The 13,758-nt window shown below is 45.2% G+C and overlaps 1 protein-coding gene across 1 annotated transcript in view; it reads right to left on the bottom strand.

The window, feature by feature from the left end:
• LOC143288613 (heparan sulfate glucosamine 3-O-sulfotransferase 6-like) overlaps positions 1-13,432 on the bottom strand; it is a 156,495-nt gene extending 143,063 nt beyond the window's left edge. Inside the window, exons 1-2 of the mRNA XM_076597303.1 lie at positions 13,234-13,432; positions 12,512-12,890 (exon numbers count right to left, since the gene is read on the bottom strand). Coding sequence (XP_076453418.1) covers positions 12,512-12,890; positions 13,234-13,432 — 578 coding nt within the window. The remainder of the gene's footprint in view (positions 1-12,511; positions 12,891-13,233) is intronic.
• Between the last annotated feature and the right edge of the window lie 326 nt (positions 13,433-13,758).

Consider the following 13,758-nt stretch of genomic DNA (forward strand, 5'->3'; position numbering starts at 1 on the left):
GGACATGTAATGACAGTAAAAGACAATACAGCACTCATTGGGCACTGAAGACTTCTTGATGTTTGCCTTTTATGTGACCGTCCAGCACGTCTGGAAAAAAAAAAGGCTGGCTTTATCATTGCCCTGTCTGCTGAGAGAGGTGTGTATATGTATTATATATAATAAAATAAAAATCATGTGTACACACCCACTAACTTTCTGCCACAAACACACAAATAGCGTCCAACGGTTCGCGGTAAGGCCCCATTCACCTATAGTCCCGTTTCACCTCCTCTTTGATCATGCCGCCATCTTCAGCGGCCTCTTGAGAGTCTGACTCTTGTCCTGTTTCGCCTGTTCAGGCTGTGATGTGTGTGTGTGTGTGTGTGTGTGTGTGTGTGTGTGTGTGTGTGTGTGTGTGTGTGTGTGTGTGTGTGTGTGTGTGTGTATGTGTATGTGTGTGTGTATGTATGTGTGTGTGTGTGTGTGTGTGTGTGTGTGTGTGTGTGTGTGTGTGTGTGTGAGGGGGGCACACAGACAGACAGACAGACGGACAGACAGACAGAGACAGAAACAGAGAATCATAAAGGGGGAAGCGACAGAGAGTAGTAGAGAGAGAGACTGAATAGGCGAAACGGGAACTAAAAACGGGCGAACAAGCGAAATGACAATAATACTACTACTAGTAATAGTAGCGATCGGACAGACAGACAGCCAGAACTCTCTGCTCCGTTTCCATCCTACCATGTCTCATCGCTGTCGGCTTGAGGCGGTTGGGCAAGGGGTCCTTCTACGTCGGCGTCGGCGACCCGACCCGACCCGATCCGATCCGCGGACCCCGGGAGAAAGCGGCGACGACAGGCCAACAGATAAGGGTCGGCGTGGTGGTGGTCCGTTGGGTGGAGCGATTAGAAAGTACGGGAGACACGTGTCTGATGATCAGCTACAGCTACAAGATGGGGCCGGTGAGATAGTAGCGCGGGACCACCACGTATGACAAGGGGGACTTGTATTGTCTTGTGCTGTTTTGTCCGTGTGTGGGGCGGTGGGGGCTGGGGTGGGTGGGGAAAGAGTGAGAGTGTGTGTGTGTGTGTGTGTGTGTGTGTGTGTGTGTGTGTGTGTGTGTGTGTGTGATGTGGTGTGGTGTGGTGTGTAGTGTGTGGTGTGCGGTGTGTAGTATGTGTGTGTGTGTGTGTATAGTGTGTGTGTGTGTGTGTGTGTGTGTGTGTGTGTGTGTGTGTGTGTGTGTGTGTGTTTGAGAGAAAGATAGGGAGGAGAGAGGGATAGAGAGGGAGTGGGTGAATGGGTGAGAGTGTGCTGGGGGTGGTGTGTATATGTGTGTGTATGTATGTGTGTGTGTGCGCGAAGTAATGCCAGAAAGTACATAAATCGAATCATACTTCACTGTACAGACAGTATACGTTGTCTGAACCAACCAACCAACCAGCTGAGTATCAGTGTCCCTCCCTGTCTACTCTCTCTCTCTCTGTGCCTCTCCCTCTCTCTGTCTCTCACCCCCCCCCTCTCTCTCTCTCTCTTTTTCTCCTCTCCCCTCTCTGTCTCTCTTTCTGTCTCCCCCCCCTCTCTCTCTCATCTCTCTCTTTCTCCTCTCCCTCTCTCTGTCTCTCTCTCTCCTCTCCCCCTCTCTCTCCTCTCCCCTCTCTCTGTCTCTCTCCCTCCTTTCCCCTCTCTCTGTCTTTCTCTCTCCCCCATCTCTCTCTCCTCTCCCGCCTCTCTCATTTCACAAGCCCAGGCAGCCCTGACACGGCAGCGGACAAGGCTTGATGAGAAAGTAGCCAATGATGAGGTCAGGGGGATCAAAAGGACAGGACACAGACGACAGTGCAAGCTGTGTAAATCATGTCTCTCCACAGGCCAGATCCACGCCCCCTGCCCCCCACCCCCAGGGAATTGATTTTTAGAGCCTTCTCTCTCTCTCTCTCTCTCTCTCTCTCTCTCTCTCTCTCTCACACACACACACACTACACGCCCCCCCCCCCACACACACACACACTACACACACACTACACACTACACACATTACACACACTACACACACACACACACAACACACTATACACACACACACTACACACACACTACACACACCACTTACCCTGACCCTCGCTGGATGACACTGCATAATTATTAATATTAAGTGTTAACACAAACCACTCTCTCTCACACACACACACACACACACACACACACACACACACACACACACACACACCACACAACCACCACCACCACCACCACCACCACCAACAACAACAACAACAAGCAAACAAACAAAAAAATCCCACCACCCACCACCAACATCCCCACAGGACAAAATCCCCCCACCCCCACCCCCCCCCCCACCCCCACCACCACTCCCTGTAAACCGCGTTTGCCTGGGGTACTATACTATACTGACTGCTATCAACCAACCACTGGCCAGTCAATAACCCTTGATGACCGCTCTGGACACTCGAGTGTCCGTCGTGTCCAGTTACACACTGTCCAGTCCAGGCCTCTGGCGTCCTCTTGTAAAATAATGTCTGCACTCCTCTCTCTGTCTGTCTCCGTCTCTCTCTCTCTCTCTCTGTCTGTCTGTCATTCTCATAATATGTCCATCTGTCCATATCCCTATTTCCCATCGCCTTATTTGCTATTTCTTATGTCTCTTACATCTGTGTTTTAAATTTTATCATTACTTTTCTGTGTTAATTTCACTTGAATCATTCATGTGTAGCATTCATGCTAGGGTTTTGTTGTTGTTGTTGTTTTTCCCTTGGTGTGTGTGTGTATTAGTGTGTGTGTGTGTACGTGTGTGTGTGTGTGTGTGTACGTGTGTGCGTGTGTGTTACTCGCTTCCGTTTCGTACAGATGTGAGCGATGTTGTGTCTCTCAGTCTGACGCTGTGCTATACTTGTACATTATACATGCATTAAGTATAGCAACATTTATATGCATATGTGTTTGTGTATCTCTTAAATCAACGGCAGATGTGTAAGTCGGCCAAAGTGCTAATGTCTTCACCGCTGGAAAATAAATAAAGATTCATTCATTCATTCTCTATCTCTCTCTCTCGCATCGTACAAAGTGATTTGGCCCGGCATGACCACAAGAGTGGAGGCGCCAGTGGTAAGTAAAGGGTTCAATGTCCCCCTGCCTCGCCACGGTGTTGTGTCCTTGGGAAAGGCACTAGACTCCAATACAATACAATGCAACGCAACGCAACGCAACGCAACGCAACACAATATTTCTTCTTCTTCTTCGTTCGTGGACTGCAACTCCCACGTTCACTCGAAAACAACTGCGCGAGTGGGCTTTTACGTGTATGACCGTTGTTTTTTTTTACCCCCGCCATGTAGGCAGCCATCCTCCGTTTTCGGGGGCAATACAATACAATACAAGACAAGACATCTTTATTCATCCGATTAGGAAAATGCATCCAATTGTTTTCCTGGCCCATTGACTCCACTCACTCCAGGTGTGAATAGAGTACCTTATGTTCGGGGGTTGGGGAAGGTTAAATCAAAATGGTGGAAGGAGAGGATAGGGACCCGTTCTTCCTATGGCAAGCCCTATAGATCTAGTGGATATTATATATATATATATATATAGAGAGAGAGAGAGAGAGAGAGAGAGAGAGGATTGGGACCCGCTCCCCGTATGGCGAGCCCTATAGACATAGTGGATCTAGTGGATGTGTGTATATATATATATATATATATATATATATATATATGTACACACACACACACACACACACACACACACATATATATATATATATATATATATATATATATATATATATATATATATATATATATATATGAAATCACTGCATCATGCCCTGATGGCCGCAAGAAGGCTATGGGGGCCTTTTAGACTTTAACCATGGGAGTGGGTGGGAGCTGAAGAAAAACAGGGGAAAAGGACACTTAAAAAATACAAGTCTATATGGAGCGCTGGCCTCGTCGTTGTGCGCCCCCGCTTTGGAATCGGAGTATCCACGGAAATAGAAACAGGGAGACACAAAGGCATACCACGAGAGTTACGGCTTTGTAAGGTTTGTAACATGTCTGTGATTGGTGATGAGTTTCATTTTATAATGGAATGTCCCAATTATGATCAGTTACGAAATAGAATGTTCCTAAAAAATATTTGTCTCCAAAATCGGTTTTTAATTTTTGTAATATGCTCAAAGGAGGCAAAAAAGTCATTTTAGCTGTAAGTAAGATGATTAGATTTGCAAATGTTGCCAAGTTATACTTTTGGAGTTAAAAGATATTTGTGTTTTCTCAACTTTTATGTGACATTGCTGTGTATTTGGAAATGTTTGTTCTGGGCATGAAAAGTTTATTTTGCAGTAATCCTCCATACTCCAATAGGAGTGAAAGGATAATTAAAACTTGAAACTTGTGTTTGTGTGTGCGTGTGTGTGTGCGTGCGTGCGTGCGTGTGTGTGTGTGTGTGTGTGTGTGTGTGTGTGTGTGTGTGCATGTGTGTGCGTGCGTACGTGTTGAAAGAGAGAAATAGAGGAAGGGTGTGGTAGGGTGCAGACGAAAACGACATATTCTTCTCTCTCTCTCTCTCTCTCCACTATGACACACACACACACACACACATTCTCTCTCCGCCCCCCTCCCCTTCCTTTTCCTATTCTCTCTAGTGGAGCCTGATGATGTCTCCCGGCTATCTCTCACCCTCTTCCCCCCCCCCCCCCCCCCCCCCCCCCCCCCCCCCCCCATACCATACCACCATGCAGCGCCTGACGGCAGTGCAAATTACATGGCTGCCGACAACCACAGGCAAAGAGCGAAAGCCCCACCCACCCCATCCCCAACCCGCTCCTCTCCCTCCCTCACCTCCCACCATTATAATATTGGCAGCAGTAGTGAACAGAGTCAGAGGAGGTAGCCCCGGAACACTATCAACCCACAACTGCAATTTGGTGGCGGCAGGTTGCAAGAGTATGGTATTTAAAAAAAAACAACAACAAAAAACAAAAAAAACTGACATCCACCCGTAACCACCCGCACTCCCACCCCCGACGCCCTATCCCGACCCCCCCGTCGAGAAGGAGGGCTGGAAGAGGGAAGGAGAAGAAGGGATGTGAGATGTGGTGGTTGGAGGTGGGGGTGGAGGGTGGGGAGGAGCAGGAAAGAAAGAGCAGGGAAGGGGAAATGAGGAAGGAATGGTAAAAAAAAAAAAAAATTAAAATAAAAAAAAAGTTTACTTTGAGTTCCTATAGTCCCACCACCCACCCACCCACCCACCCCAACCCAACCCAACCCCCCTTCAGTGCTTCCTACTTCCCACCACCCACACACCCACCCACCCCCACTCACTCACTCACTCACTCCCTAGACTCCACATCCCCCTGTCATTTCTTATGGCGACCCAGAACAATCTACAACTTTTCAATAGTTTCATAATACCCGAAGGAAAGGAAGAAGTGTAGACTCAGTGCTGCTGCTTCTATCAGAGATCGGTATGCGAGGGAGAGTTTGGGGAGGGGGGTAGGTGAGGTGGGGGAGGTGGGGGTCGCGAGATAGGGGGAGAAGGGGTATGAAAGAAAATCTTCCCAAACTTTCTGAAAGAGAGCTTGAAAAGAAAAAAAAAGAAAAAAGAAATAAAAATAAAGGAAAGGCGGCAGCGCCTCACTAGACATATACACGCAGTCGCGGTGGGGATAATGACAGTTGTCCCCCCTGAAGTTGAGAAAGAAAGAGAGAGAGAGAAAGGGGGAGTGAGTGGGGGGCTGGGGAGGGGGAGATCAGGTTAGAAAGGCGTACATATAATTAGCTATGTAGCTTCAATTGTAGTCTTGACTTGTTCGGCCTGAACTCAATTGAAAGGGAAGGTGGGAGGGTGGGGTGAGGGGGTGGGGGTGGGGGGTGGGGGCGGAGAAAGATAAGGGTGTGGTTGGGTGTCTTCGACACAGGATCCTGCCTGTTTGAAAGAGAGAAAGGAAAAGAAAAGAAGAGACGAAGAAAAGATGGAGAGACAAGAAAAAAAAAGAAAAAAAGAAAGGAATTCACAGGACTGCATTCTTTCTGCATTCTTTCTCTCATGCATTCAGCGTATCGTTAAAAGTCATTCATGAATGGGGCGGAAGGGAAGAAAGGATGGATGAAAGAATATAAATGAATGAAGAAAAGAGAAATGAAAAAAAGAAAAGAAGAAAGAAAAAAGTGTTGGCTGACACGATGAAGTTAACAGAAACTCCACAAACATATATATATATATATATATATATATATATATATATATATATATATTAGAACAACAACAACAACAACAACAGAAACATGTGACAGCGAAAAATGAAACGAGACACACATCCAACAATAATATCTTCGTAGTTTCTTGTTATTGTTTTCTCTAACTTGCAAAACTGCAACTGCAAGAAAAGAAATTGATCGGAAGTATTCATACAGGAAAGCATCGTTTTAATATTGTGTTACAAAGCCACACAACATTCCTTGCACAACATGAAGTGTGCCAGATTTTCAAAAGGCACACAACTCCTCGGTCATTTCCTGACTGAACAAGAGAGGCAAGGCCTTCAAGACTCACTTGTGATAAATTAAGTCCCCTAACATTAATTACAGAGTAATTTCCCTTTTTTACACTCTGCGCCAAAACGTTTGCAAAATAAATAAAACTTCCATGCTTAGCAAAAGAAGTTCCTGTTTGAACAAAAAATGATAATAATGACTCCTCTACTTGTTGTGTCAGAATAAGAGGTCAAAGTGCCAAGTTTAGAGAATACAAAAAATATAAATATAACAGTAAATGCAGTTTGCATATAATTAGGCTTCTTTTCATTTTTATTTTTTGCCCATCCCAGAGGTGCAGTATTGTTTTAAACAAGATGACTGGAAAGAACTGAATTTTTCCTATTTTTATGCCTAATTTGGTGTCAACTGACAAAGTGTTTGCAGAGAAAATGTCAATGTTAAAGTTTACCACGGACACACAGACACACAGACAAACACACACACACACACACAGACAACCGAAGACCGGGTTAAAACATAGACTCACTTTGTTTACACAAGTGAGTCAAAAATGAATCTGAAAGCAAATTACTCATGAACTTTCAGAAAACAAAACAGTTTCCCCCTTTTTTTTCTTTTTTTTTTTTTTTTTTTTTTACTCCTAGAGTACATGGTTTCAACTGTCAAAAGCACTGTAGTTCACTCGGTACACGGTCAAAATCTACTTCATCAAACAAAAAGGGAATGCATACATCCATTAATGTCATATGGTAATTAACCCAGAACACACGCACTAATGCAGAGGGAACACACATACACACAAATGTGTGTGTGTGTGTGTGTGTGTGTGTGTGTGTGTGTGTGTGTGTGTGTATGAATATATATTGAGAGAGAGACAGAGAGAGAGATTACGTTTCCCGTCTTGTTAAAGCAAAAATGGGCAAGGAATAAATGTCACATCAGGATGGGAAATGATAATGATACCCCCCCCCGCACCATCGCCCCCCCTCTGTGTGTGTGTGTGTGTGTGTGTGTGTGTGTGTGTGTGTGTGTTTCAAACACACACAAACACACACACACACACACACACACACACACACACACATACACAGACACGCGCGCGCGCACTCACACACTCACTTGAACATAAAACACAGGAACCGAGAAAGAAAGACAGGCAATCGGAAAAGAGAAACAGAAGGAAACAATTCTGACAACACACTGAAAGATACTCAAGGCTTTAAAAATAAAGAAAATAAAAAAAATGTTTAAGCTTTCGAAGCACGTATCCTCACTAAGATCTTTTGTAAACACGTCTTCCCAACACACACACACACACACACACTCTCACACACACACTCTCTCTCTCTCTCTCTCTCTCTCTCTCACACACACACATACACACAAGACCTCCCTCCACACACACACACACACACACACACACACACACACACACACACACACACACACTTGCGTAACCCGAACAGTCCTGACAGTGTTCAAATGATCTTGGCGACTTGACTTCACCTCACCACAACCACAATAGTCTTATTGTATACCACACCATGGTCAGTTAAATCGATTATTTAACTTCACTGTCGAGCAGGGGACCAGAGAGTCCCGCAGACATTCATAAGGGTTCGCACACGAATAGAAGCTTTAATTTAATCCCCTCCGACATAACCCAGAAGTATGTATAATACCAACAGTGACTGGGTAGGCCTCGGACACCATGGAACACTGGTAATCTTCTGCACACCGAAGTGGAAAGTGCTGACCTATGAGATGAGAGGAGGAAATCATTGAAGTTATACATGTATGTATGTATGTATGTGTGTGTGTGTGTGTGTGTGTGTGTGTGTGTGTGTGTGTGTGTGTGTGTGTGTGTGTGTGTGTGTGTGTGTGTTCAGTTTAACGTCTTTCCACTTGAAGTGATATTTGACGGGGAAAAAAACCGTGGGGGTAGGGGTTGTGGGAGGGGGAGGGGTAAAAGTGCATATGTGTGGAGGGTGAATAGGGAGAGACAACGCTAGGGAAAATGGAAACGTTATAAAAGCCTACATCAAACAACTATAACAAACGTCCCATAGGACTACGCAGCAAACCTTCTGCAATGACAAACAACATATTGGAATTGTTTTAACACATTCAAAAGAACTTTTGGTCAAGTCTGGCAAAAAAGAAAATTAGATTCTGACATTCGATTGTTAACAAAGCGAACCTTGTGTTTCAGTTTCGCTTCACGTTATCATTGATTAAAATACGCAGGCGTTTGCGCATACATACACGCACTCACACACTCACATACACACAGGCACACGCTCATAAACGCACTCGCATTCACACACAAACTTCCTTTCTCTACGACCTGAGCTCTCTCTCCCCCTCCCCCCACCCACTCTACCATCCTCATCCCTTGAGTGAGTGTAGGTTTTCAAAATTTTAAAAGTTCGATGAAATATGGGCATTATTATGACCACTTTTTGGCGGCCCCGACTTTTTAATGAGGAAAAGCAGAAACTTTTCTCATTCTGTCCAAGTTTTGGCTTTTATCGTTTCTCATCGGACTGGGGACAAAAATGACACGCTTCACACACACACACACAGACACACACACAGACACACACTCACACACACACACACATACACACACACACATACATACGCGCGCGCGCACACACACACACACACACACACACACACACACACACACACGATTCAATTGCTAGTTTCACAATATCGCATACTCAGTTTTAATGCGACACGATAAAGACCATTTCCGAAAGAAAGAAAACACATAAATGAACAGAATACAGAGCAAGGAAAGAAAATATATATTTTAAAAAAAGATACATAAAAAACACAAAAAATACACATAAATTTGTGAAATAATAAAAATACAAAGAATAAGCGAATGAATAGATTTATAAGCAATACATATAAATAAATATATAAATAAATGGAATTGTACATGTATATATAGCACACACAGACATAACATTAACAATATGTTTTTATATCAATCAGCTAAAATTCTGCTGTGGGTGCTTTTGTCGTTGCTGCTGCTGTTGTCATTGTTGTTTTTCAAGGGCGGTTGTTCTGTTTTTCCTTCTTTTTTTTTCTTTTTTTTTTTTTCTTTTTTCTTTTTTTCTCACTTACTTGAAATTATTTTTAAACCAATCAGTCAGCTTCGCGTATCTGTATCCTCAACCGATAAAAAGCGAAACAAAAGACTTCAGTGTAAGATGAATCATCCTTCTAACACCTTAGAGACCCAGCTAACACCCAGACCCTTCTCTCTTTCCAACCTCTTTGAGCTCCTTTCACCTGAAGTGCGGGTAAATCGGGTGGCGGATTCACAGGTAAACGTTACATCTGGGGAACTGGGCACTCCACGCGCACACACACACACACACACGCACACACACACACACACACACACACACACACACACACACACACACACACACACACACACACACACACACACACAGACGACAGCGTGGGACTTGAAAGCAGGCTGATCAACACCTGAACAAGCTGAAGTGTTATCGGCGCCATTGTTCCCTCGCTTCTTATCTCTCACTGGCGGAAAACTACAGCCTCGATCGCGCCTGTTTTGAAGTTTGAACACAATACAAAACGGAGCATAGGCTCTCGACATAGGATCAGTCAAAACGGTCATACATGTATGTAAACGCCTTCTCGTACAGGTATGAATATATATGTTTGAACGTGGGACTGGAGCTGCAGGCCACAAACGAAAAAAAAAGAGAGAAGAAGAAGAAGAAGAAGAAGAAACAAAATGCACTTCGCATGCAGTCACACTTCAGTCGGTGTGCGCGTACACGCATTTGCACACGCGCGCGCACATGCACACACGCACATGCACACACACACACACATGACACACATGTACATGTATACACCACCCACACAGAAACACATAATACTTGTTTTATTTCATCTTATCTTTTTTTTCTTTCTTTTTTTTTTTTTTTCTTTTTTTTTCTTTTTTTTTTTTTTTTTTTTTTTTTTTTTTTTGAGACGCACAGCGACCGAGAAATAGCGGACACTGAGAAGTAGCGAAAACTGAGACCTGTTCAAATGGCGAAAACTGACAAATGGCGAAGACTGAGAACGAGCGAAGAGCAGGAAGTAGCGAAAACTAAAAACTAGTGAAGACAAAGATATGTAAGAACCGCTGAAGACTAAGGACTAGTGAAGACTGAGAAACAGTTTGAAATCATTAACAAATGAAGCCGTTCCTTATTTCAAATTTCTTTTCGACCCATCGGACATGTGGTCTATTTAAACACGAGGGCAGAAGGTTGGTTTAAATGATCTTAATTAACTTGTTCAACAGTTCAAGCAAACGCAATTGAAGAGCACCAGCAAGCTTAAAGCTTCTATGTGATCACAAAGTTGTACACACACACACACACACACACACACACACACACACACACACACATATATATATATATATATACCTACTTTCGAATTCAACGTGATGACGGGCTGATGAACCATATCATCATTAAATAATTATGTCAAATACCAACAAACTTTTTCATAACAGAAAAAGAAAAAAGAAAACAAACGGATTTACAAACAAATTAAGATAATGCTACTAGCACTATCAATATCAACACGAAAAAGAATTTATTGTCACCACATATATATTACAGTATTGAGGATAAATTCTAAGAAATTCAAAAATAGAGAAAAAGAGGGGAGGAGAAAAATAGTAACTAATCAAACATTGGGCAAACAATCGCACAGACTAAATACTCTGAACGTTTGGTCAGCCAGAGATATCATGATGTGAACACAGTATTCAACACAGATAAAAATGTTATCGGTCAGATCCATGCTGTACCCGTTTTCCACAGAATATTATATTTTAAGTTAAACGCGAGTGTGTTTAGAAAACCGTTCCTGCTAAACATCTTTCGTTACATTAAAGAACAGAGATTGTATTGTATCATGCACAACAAAAACAACACCAGAATGACCAACAACCGCAGCAACACTTGAGTCGACAAACTGCGATCTGAACCAAGCGCAGTCTTCGTGCAGCAGGGAACGTTTGTACAACACAGATCATACTTATGTAAGAGCTTCTCCATAGTCTTCCAAGTTTGTCAGTCGTGTCGTGCGTGAGCTTTCATATCTCTGCGAGTCTGTAAACTACAGGAAAACAGTGAGTACTGTGCGTAAGTGCTTCTGCCCAAGGCACACACTCTCTCTCTCTCTCTCTCTCTCTCTCTCTCTCTCTCTCCTTCACACACACACACACACACACACACACACACACCATGGGTAAACGATTCGAGCGCCGACACGATTTTCAGACCATTTATAGTGTGTGTGTGTGTGTGTGTGTGTGTGTGTGTGTTCTGTGCGTGCGTGCGAAGAGTGTGTGTGTGTGTGTGTTATGTGCGTGCGTGCGAAGAGAGAGAGAGAGAGAGAGAGAGAGTGTGTGTGTGTGTGTGTGTGTGTGTGTGTGTGTGTGTGTGTGTGTGTGTGTGTGTGTGTGTGTGTGATCAGTGTGCTGCTTCGCAGCAAAACATCCCACACAAATTCATGTCGTTCGACAATATCTTGGAACAGACCCTCGTAAACTGACAACCACATGTACGTACTGCTACTACACGTACTTGTCCAATATCGCAATCAGCGAAAATTGATACACAGATATATAGATAGACAGGTTGATAGGTAGAGAGACAGACAGATCGATAGATTGATAGACAGACAGACAGGTAGATAGATAGATAGATAGATAGATAGACCGACAGATAGATAGATAGGTGGTTGGGTTGACAGGTTGGTAGGTAGGTTGATAGATGGAAAAAAAATGTTAACGGTTACTTTCGACAATCGGACCACTTGTTTCCGCCTGCTCGCAGACAAAATAAAGTAAAGTAAACTTGAAAATAAAACAAAAACCCATCACAAAGTGAAGGAAAGAAAACAAACAAAACAAAACAAACAAAAACCACCCCTCCAAAAAAAAAACAACTCACCTGTACCAGTCCAGCCCACGGTTGTAGTTGCGGTCGAAGAAGTGCGGCTCGGGTCCCGGGGCCTGCACGTCCGGGTGGAGGCGCAGAAACTCCAGCAGGGCCCGGGTACCCGCCTTCTTCACCCCGATGATGATGGCGCCGGGTAGCCGCCGGCTGCCCCCTCGGGAGCCTCCCCCCACCACCACCACCACCACCGTCACGGTACTCCTTCTGCTCCGGGTGGACGCCTCCCCACCCTCCCTCCTCCTCCTCCTCGCTATCCTCGCTCTCCTCCACGTAGATGGTCGCGGGGTCGGCCGCGCCGGGTCTCCTCTGGGAGGGGTCCTGACGGGGTACCGTCCTTGAGGAGGAGGAGACGGGTGGGCGTTTCTGGCGCATCGTTTTCACCCCGCTTTTGTTGTTGTTGTTGATGTTGTTGTTATTGTGGTGGTGGTTCCTTCCCTGTCCGTCCCCCACCACCGTACCCGTATTATCCGACCACCCGTCTTTAGCGTTGTGAGAAAACTGCAGCGTTCTGTGATGCCGCTGTATCGAATTGCTCCCCCCACCACCGCCACCTCCTCCGGCACCCCCACCACCCCCACCACTACTCACTTTACCACCACCACCACCACCACCTCTTTGAGACGACGACGATGACGACGACGACGATGCCACTGCTGCTGGTGCTGCTACTAAAAATGACCCTGCATTGTTGTTGTTGTTGAACGAAGCTCCTCCACCGGCTCCGCGCGGAGCTGCTGGGTCAAAGTGCAGCTTTCTGGCAGCGATGACGTCGGGGGAGGAGGGCTCGTGGGGTGCACCGTCCACGGGTAGAGCCCCCCCGATCCCGTCCCCCGGGGAGAGGCGGGGGAGGGCCAGGCACCAGGTGAGGGCCAGAGAGTAGACGCACAGCAGAGCGACACAGCTGACCGTTGTCATGGTGACCACTTCACGGCGTCGGCATCCGAAGCGTCGTCGCCAGCCTGGCATCACCACGTTGACCCCCCTCCCCCCCTCCACGCCAACATCGTGGCGGAGGCCGCTGGTGGTGGTAGTGGGGTTGTCTGGGTTGTCGTCGTCGTTGTTGGTGTTGTTGGTGGTCTGGTGTCACTGCAGTTGTTGTCGGGTTTGTTTTTGACAAAAGTGTTGTTGCTGTTGCTGTTGTTTTAGACAACCTGTTTTTGTTGTTTTTGATGTTGGTGGTGTTGTTTTGAGGCAATTTGTTGTTGTTGTTGTTGTTTTTGGTGTTGTCTTTTCAGACTGAT

The sequence above is a fragment of the Babylonia areolata genome, chromosome 1 (assembly GCF_041734735.1).
Source record: "Babylonia areolata isolate BAREFJ2019XMU chromosome 1, ASM4173473v1, whole genome shotgun sequence".
NCBI lineage: Eukaryota > Metazoa > Mollusca > Gastropoda > Neogastropoda > Buccinidae > Babylonia > Babylonia areolata.